This window comes from Montipora foliosa, chromosome 3, assembly GCF_036669935.1.
Source record: "Montipora foliosa isolate CH-2021 chromosome 3, ASM3666993v2, whole genome shotgun sequence".
Lineage (NCBI taxonomy): Eukaryota > Metazoa > Cnidaria > Anthozoa > Scleractinia > Acroporidae > Montipora > Montipora foliosa.
The window spans coordinates 47,593,790-47,601,793 of NC_090871.1; the positions used below are offsets into that span (position 1 = coordinate 47,593,790).

General features: G+C 39.1%; 1 protein-coding gene across 4 annotated transcripts in view; it reads left to right on the forward strand.

Moving 5' to 3' along the window:
• The first annotated feature begins 436 nt into the window (after positions 1-436).
• The window catches only part of LOC137994921 (adipolin-like), an 18,951-nt gene continuing 11,383 nt past the window's right edge, over positions 437-8,004 (forward strand). Inside the window, exons 1-2 of one of the 4 annotated variants that reach the window (XM_068840497.1) lie at positions 437-674; positions 3,205-3,339. In XM_068840497.1, the coding sequence (XP_068696598.1) occupies positions 3,229-3,339 (111 nt within the window). In that variant the 5' untranslated portion in view covers positions 437-674; positions 3,205-3,228. Of the gene's footprint in view, positions 675-2,538; positions 2,650-2,894; positions 3,063-3,204; positions 3,340-4,672; positions 4,943-8,004 lie in introns of those variants that run through there. The other 3 variants (XM_068840498.1, XM_068840496.1, XM_068840495.1) reach the window with 3 other exon arrangements.

Here is an 8,004-nt window from a genome sequence, read left to right on the forward strand (position 1 = left end):
TTATTTAGCGTATTAACATTTAAGTACTGATAAACTAGTCTAGTAATTTTTTTATTGCAAATAAAAACAAGGGCTTTCAGAGAGTCAATTAAGCCCACACAGAATTACCTGTTTTATATTTCCAAGTAAGGAGATTTGATCCAAATTAAATCAGCCAATTTCGGACCTTGGATCAGCGCTTCTCAGTAAACTTCCCAGTGTTCGCTTCTCCTGCCGTCGATCCATAGGACGGAAGGCAACAAAAAAAATATCGAGTCGCAAAAATTTTGGTTAAGAGTTTAACTGTTTTGTTTACTCGTTTAGTTAAGCAAGTGGTATGTTTAACGTGGATGAAATGATATGGGATGTTTTCTAACGGAAGTCCAGACATTGATCAGACATAAGCCATTTAGGCCATAAGCCACTCTTATTTGAGCCACATAATGATGAGAAAGGTGTCTTTATTTCTGGATGTTCATTCGAGAATTCCTTTAAATGAAAACAGTTATAAGTAGAGCTTCTATCTTGTCGCATTGAAACTCAGCTAAGGATTTCTGCGCAACAACCCACTCAAGCATAATCGGCTCATTTCTAGTGCACTTTTATAGTGAATGCATGGTAAATTCTACGACAGAATTAACGGAAATTGATTAATTTTTGACCGTCACTTCTTGGTTACTGCTCTCCTTCTTTTGGTAAGTAGTTGGTGATTGTAGACTTTTCGTTTGCCACTGCCCGAATTATACGCCAGAGTGCAAACACTTTTTTTATTTATCCATTAGTTATCTATCTATTTATCTATCTATGTGCACTACAAGAACTAACAGATGCAGGGGAACTTTTTTGATGGAGTGTCTCTGTTGCTTTAAGTTGTGTTTGTACTAAACGATAAATAACACGATTGCAGGAAATCAGTATTGAGTCTAAAATGCGTTAGTATACGCTTACATCACACTCGGTAATGGACTGTCACTGTTGCTTTAAGTTGTGTTTGTACTTAAGGATAAATAACACGATTGCAGGAAATCATTATTGAGCGGTCTAAAATGCGTTAGCATAGGCTTACAATTATTTTTCGAGATAAATGGTGTGCAGAATCTATAAGCTCTAAAGCTTGGCTAAGGCTAATGCGTTGGGTTACATTTTCCCCTCGGAGTTTCAATAAAACTAAGAAATGAATGGGCGGCTGGCCTTCCATATATCTATATATATATATCTACGTTGAGGTAAACTATCACCAAATTGAAGAAAAATAAAAAGAACTATCATTCTTTGTCTATTGTCTGTAACAATATCTGGAAAAAAAAAAGGAACTATCATTCTTTGTCTATTGTCTGTAACAATATCTGGAATCAAACGCGAACGCCTATAATGTGTTTTGATGATGCAGGGATGGGACGGTGCAGCGGTGAGAGTACTCGCCTCCCACTAATGATGTGGTCCGCGTTCGACTCCCTGCAGATTTGGCGTCTCATGTGGGTTGAATTTGTTGCCTCTCTACTCTGCTCTGGGGGAGAGGTTTTTCTCCGACTGGGTACTCTGGTTTTTCCCTCTCCTCAAGAACCAACCGTCGATTTGATATAAATTGACTTGATTTCACTTCTGTACAGTGTCGCCAATTAGTACCCCAGGGATAATTACAGTTGACACTTTAATGAAGTTTATTATCAAAAAAAACACCGAGGTTACTTTTCCGAGTTCGTCACGAGGGGATGCCGCATCGCTACACGTTATCTTCCAGTTCTAAACCTCTAAAACAACACTGTTAGTCGAGACTATTAACTCTCATCCTTACAAAGCTTTGGCAAATTTAAATTAGATGATTAAATGACTAATGCGATTCTTGAGGAATCAAATAAGCTCACAAACTCTACGATTACATTTTAGAATGGCGCTCTCCCGGAGATTAATTAAAAAATCACACGAACACTTAAAGAAAATGCAAGAAGTTGGCGTAAGGGGTCTGCTTTAATTTAGTAACTTCGAGGATATCCGCTAAACGAATTACTGCGACAGATAAGTGGATGATAATTTCAAAATATTCCCGCAAAAAAAAAGAAGCTCAGTGAGACATAGAAGACCGTATACCATCAGTTCCGTCGAGGACTCACGTCCCTCGTCGCAACTTTCAACTCCGCCTTTATTTTAACGTTTTGCGCAGTTTAAGTCTTTCCTGTTTAAAGAATTTACACGATCTCTTATTTGTACAAAACACCTTATATTACGCCAATTAAATTGGCGTGAAAATACAACTTAAATTACGATCAAATTGTTTGTGGTCGACCAAACTTGAGAGCGAAGCATGGAATTCGCAATTTTCGTGGATCACTAAAAGAGACAGACATGCAATATGGATGGCGGTCTCCGATCAAACCTCTTGAATATGTCGGAAATTTGGACGCTCGAAATAATTGTTTTCTTTGTTAATGGCATCGTAGAAATCTTAAATGGTTTAACGTGGGAGCGTTTTCAAATAGTTACACAGTATCGCCGTAACAGATGATTTATTTGCCGTTGAAAACTAGAGGAATCATGGACAATTACCGTAAGAATAGTGATTATAGCAGTTCACCCGGAAACAATTTCGAGCCATTGATTTCTGAGAGAAAAATCCCAGACAGCTGAGTTTGAACAAAGAATACTTGACAGGGAAAATTCTTGCGTCCTCAGGTATTTCCTACAGCAAAAACACCGCGTACAATAGCAAAGGAGCCGCAACACAGTCATTCTCGTTTTGTCTTTCATCGAATCTTCAAGATTATTCGTGGCATTGTGGATAACCTGTTTGGTGAATGACATTTTCTGACTTGTACGCATTTCATTGGCCATTTATCCACGGGTTCCACGGTTGATGGTGCAAATTTTCGGGTCAGCCGGTGTATAAATGCCCGTGTTTCCCTGTCAGAAGGTCATTTGTATCCATTTGCAGTCATTAATCTTGAGGGTGTTAACATTACGACGGGTCATATTTGCAACTGGTCTTGAGTGCTTCGCTATAAACGGGTCTTTGTTATTGTAAAAATCTGCTGTCTGCAGAAGAAACCACTGAAAGCTTTAATTAATCAAGAATATTATAACAGAAGGTTTGTATAACTTCCATGCTTTTTTTTTAGGTTAGTCTGAACGCGTGCCACAAGAGGCGTAAAAACGGGTTTGTCGACCGAGCGGAAAAAACTAATAAATTAACGCTGCAACGCTGATGAACTCTTGTTTTCAACCTGTTAGGTCTCGTAGTTGTTGCAAAGGAAAATGCGAGTAGTAAGTGCTTGTGTATTGCTTCTATTGTTGGATTTGGCTAACAAAGCATCTTGCGGCAAGAAACTGCAGGGAACACGTCGAAATCGAAACTTATTAACTACGGTAAGTCTTGTATTTGTATGTGCATTATAATTGCTTCAGAAGTTTATTCTCACCATAGATAAAGTAAAATAATACCACCGATAAGCGTCATGAAATGAAATGGGAATCGCACGAGGTCGCAAAAAGTGGACCCCCAGGTTGTTAAAGGCGTTAACTAAACAATTTTCTTGTCTCCCCCCTCGCTAGTGTGATATTGTCCACCTGGCTTCTATAGAATTTAATTTGCAGTGGCTAAAACTATATTAATGCAAACCATAGCCTCTGACCGTGTGAGTTGGTCTAACACAACAATCCACCTTTTGTACATTCCCGAATTAGTAGACTACGTGTAGCCGGCTAGAAGATGAAACACGTTCTTTGAGCAAATTTTAGATATTCTTACGTAGTGTATGAGGAAGAAGTTGAAAATGAATCAAGTAAATAAAAAAACGTTAACTATGTTAGTTTTCGTCTCAAGAGTCAACAAAAAATAAGGATTGCTGTTGGTACGAAAAAAGTATTTCACGATAACTGGGTGATGGAATGATGGTTTGCTTTATCCTTCAGACAAATCACCTCTTTGTTCAATATACATGTACCATTCTCATCTTCTAGACAGTCATTTAGCACTATGCACTACTTAATTAATAAACGAGGCCGGAACGCAAGGATCCGTGTGAAAGTCTCCCTGATAAGTTAAGGGATTTCCGAGAAAAAAAAATTGTTGAGATTAAAAGACAAATCGTTTCGGCGGAAAGGTTACAACTTAAAATCCAGTTTGTCTTTTCCTTTTTTAATTTGCTCGAAATTTTAGGCCCAAACTTATTTGGATTGCCGCGAAAAGTGTTAAAAATTGCATGCCAACAGCAGCTTCCAAGTTTGGACAACTCAGTGGTTAGATAATGATTTTTTAGCCCCTCCCCATCGATTAGGAATCTAACGTACATAATTACTGAATCGTTAGAGTTGATTTGATGGGCGGAGTAAAAAAAAAAAACAGATGACGAGGGTTCTCACTGCCTACTCGTGCCTTGTTTGCCACGCTCAAGATATTTCTGAAGCCAATTTTGTGGCTTCCTCCTGCAACGTAATTAGCTCTTGACGAAAGTAGCACGAGAATAGAGTGGTTGAATTCGGGATCTTTGACCTTTTCCGCAGGTGTGCAACAGCTTGCTTTCACGGCTTTCAACGCCCCATCCCTGACATTAGCAAATTAAATGAAAATCAACTCCTCAAACCTGAACCCTTTTATTGATGAACAAACGCATTCGAAAAAGCGATACCATCAACACGACCTTCACCTTTAAATTATAAAGGGAAATACCAAGATTAAATTTCTCAATACCTCAGACCTCCCGTATTCTCGCGAAGCACATATATTGTCCGCACCGCGTCTAGTTTTCAACCAGTTGCATCTTCTTGGATCCACGAGTTAAGCACCGCACACATGGCAGTTCTCTTATCTTGGGGCGTTGTTGACTTCGTGATATTCGTAGGCACACCGGTGCTGTTTTGTTTCCACACTGCAACTGTTGCTTCTACTGAGAGCCCATCTGGTATCACGTGGACACAGAACTTAACCCAAAATCACGGAAGAGTTGTAGCAAGGCCTAGCAGCTCAAAAGTAAGATGTCTTTTCCTTGTTTTTGATATCGTAAAATAGTTTTTGCTGGGACAAATTCTGGCAGATGGAAAGCAAGTGTAACGGTTTATCCACCCTGTCTCTGTGCGCGTCAACTCTTTGAGTACACGCAGCATCTTGATCCGTTGGTGTTAAGAGTATGCAAAAAGGCTTAAGTATTTAAGATTTTAAAAGGTGCTTGACTTACGTGGAGATACATTTTTGGCATCGTAAATCCCGAAAAATTGTCATTCAGTTGTAAAGTTTGCTGCTGAATTCAACACATTAAGTCTCTCTCTATTTATAACCCCCGGCTTCCTCAAACCAGGAACCCTGAAAACTCAACGTACTGATAAAAAAGCAGTTTTGCTTATTATTATCTTTCTAATTCTGTTTATTTTTGCTGATCAAAAGGGCCTGAAAGTGATGCAAAATTATGCCGGTTTATCCGAAGTCGGTTTCTTTTCCCTTGATCATGGAAAAAAGTAACGCGGCATTTGATCTAGAAGTGTACATGTTGTAGCATGTTTCTGTTTCCGAAATTTGTTGTGTTTGACACTTAGCATATGTACATAGCTTATGTTTTATACCTGATATGAGGCGACAAGGATATGGATAAGGTTTTTGGTAGCAACAGTACTAGGATCTGGCTCATTAGTGACGAGCAGCCTGAGGATGAATGTTTAATGTCGTACAACTTAGAGAACAGCTTTTTGCGTTGTATTGAAACGGCATAATTGGAGTGAACTCTTGGGGGGGGGGGGGGGGGGTGTACTTTAGGAATTTCTGGGTGGGGATGTGCCGCTGGGACCCTGGAACCCTTAGCCTATACCAGAGCTAGTTCAGCTGAATTTTGCTACCCTATACTAGAGTAAACTCCTACCGATTTCCGTCTAAATACCGATACTTGACAGTTAATAATATCCAGAAGTGTTTTATGATAGCCATTTATCGACACTGTTGAGGCTGAGTTGCGTTAACTAAAACTTTGCCGACTCGATTTTTTTATATTTTTGAGCGGGAATTTCTGGTTTCCTTAGTCTTGATAAAATCTTCAAGCGACTGGTCAGTTTCGTGAAAAATGATACCCTATTTTAGACCCAAACGCTCTGATTTATATACCCTATGCTAGAGTAAACTGCTTGAAAATCATACCCTACCTATATAGCCCATATATGGCAGTACCCCCCGGGAGTGAACTTCGCACTATCGATTCTGTTAATTGTAAATTGCTCAGAGTCGGCCAGCAAGGGAGTTGTGCCACGTTTATTTAAGGTATCTGAAAACTTCCAAGAATATCAGTTTAGTTGCCTTACGCAGATTGTGGATTGCGGACCAAGGAACATTTTGCATCCTTTTCAGAATTTTTCTGTACAAGGAATTCACTTACTTTTGCCTTTTAATTTATATCATGCGAGTCTCCGTAAGACTGAGTCCCTTTTTAAGATAAAGTACTAATGTGTCCAAATTCCATTGTAAGTTTGTTTCCAAACTGATAGCAATTAGGATCGTCTGCGGTCAGGCGAATAGTTGTTTTGACGTGTTCTTGTATCGGGGAGAGTAACTTTCAGTCATACAAATTGGATTAGCGTCTGAAGGCCTTCGAGAAATCTGTTACGTGTCCCAAAACTCACTTTCAAATAAACAAGGTATCGCATATCTCATTTAAAGCAAGTCTCATTGGACTGGTGCAAGGTTTATTCAATGAACATGTTCGCTATGTTGCTGAAAGCAGACCTAATTTTCATACACTACTGAGTCACAAGAATACTGACAATTTAAATAAGCCCTAAATGCAGCAAATGAAGCAGAAGCAAAGAGAGAGAATCCAATAGCCCAATTTCGATATATTAAAATTCAGTCCTAAACAAAAGGCATCAATACGAGCCTCTGGGGAATAACCTCATACAGATCCTTATATTTATTCCCCAGAGCCTCGAGATGGTGCCTTCATTTAGGACTGAATTATTGGTCTATTCGAGTGTCTTATTTTTAAGGAAAAAATTCTGGCAAAACACTTAGTTATTACTAAACAAGGCTTTGGCTTTGTTACGTGAGTGTCGGATACCTTTTCCACCCCCTTGCAATAACAAAGTCGGCTTCTCTTCTTAAAACCTTTCGAACTACGCTGCTTCAAAGAAAGAGACGAGGACTGAACGAGGTTACAAAAACCTTATCTTGTTCCGTTTTAAAACCAAACATTGAATCAGCAACAAGGAAGCTTTACTCACTAGGCCGATTAAATTTCACTGCATCTTTACAATTCATGCCATGTGCGACTTAGGAGTCATGATATCAAGTCAGAAAACCTGTGTTAGGTCGGAAATAAGAGCCATTGTTTTCATGTAATACATCCGCAAATGAAAGATGACCTCGCTAGAACTTGCAGAAGTTCGTTTCAACTTGTTTAAGAAACGATCTCGGTTTTGAAGTCATTTAAAAAAGAAATGCACAGCGCAAGGGAGTTTAAGTAATGGAAATCACCCAGTTGGTCGTCCACATGGGATCAGTGAAACTCACAGGGTCACAATGTCTTATGAATGTACACGAAAATAGGGCAAGAGCTAGACATTTCGACGGTGGAAACTAAATCCCTCCAGGCTAAAAGGGCGTAAACACACATTAGTGCACCGACGGAAAACAACCAAGTCTTTCAGCGCGTCTAACATATAAAAAATTAAGTCAAGTATTCTTAAGTAGCGTGTCAAATTGACACATTTTATCAGAAAAGAAGTTGCGTAACCCCTTTTAATTAACCCATTTCAATTGTGCATAGTCGTGTTTTTCACTCATCGACCGATGAATATCGCTCCCCGATGACATCTAATTTTCTGATCGCATCTTACTTCGGCTCTCGTTCAAAATGATCGGAAAAGGAAACATTGCTTCAAAGCCCATGTTAAGCCCAAAGACAATGCCACACAAACTCTTTTGAGTGAACATGGGCCGTGTTTTCTTGATGTTTGACTTGTTTTTTGACGTCTATGAATTTTTTACGTTCCTGAGAAAGACCAAAACCAAGCTTTCTAATAATACGCCTGCAACTCCTTTTCTTAATTCAATTC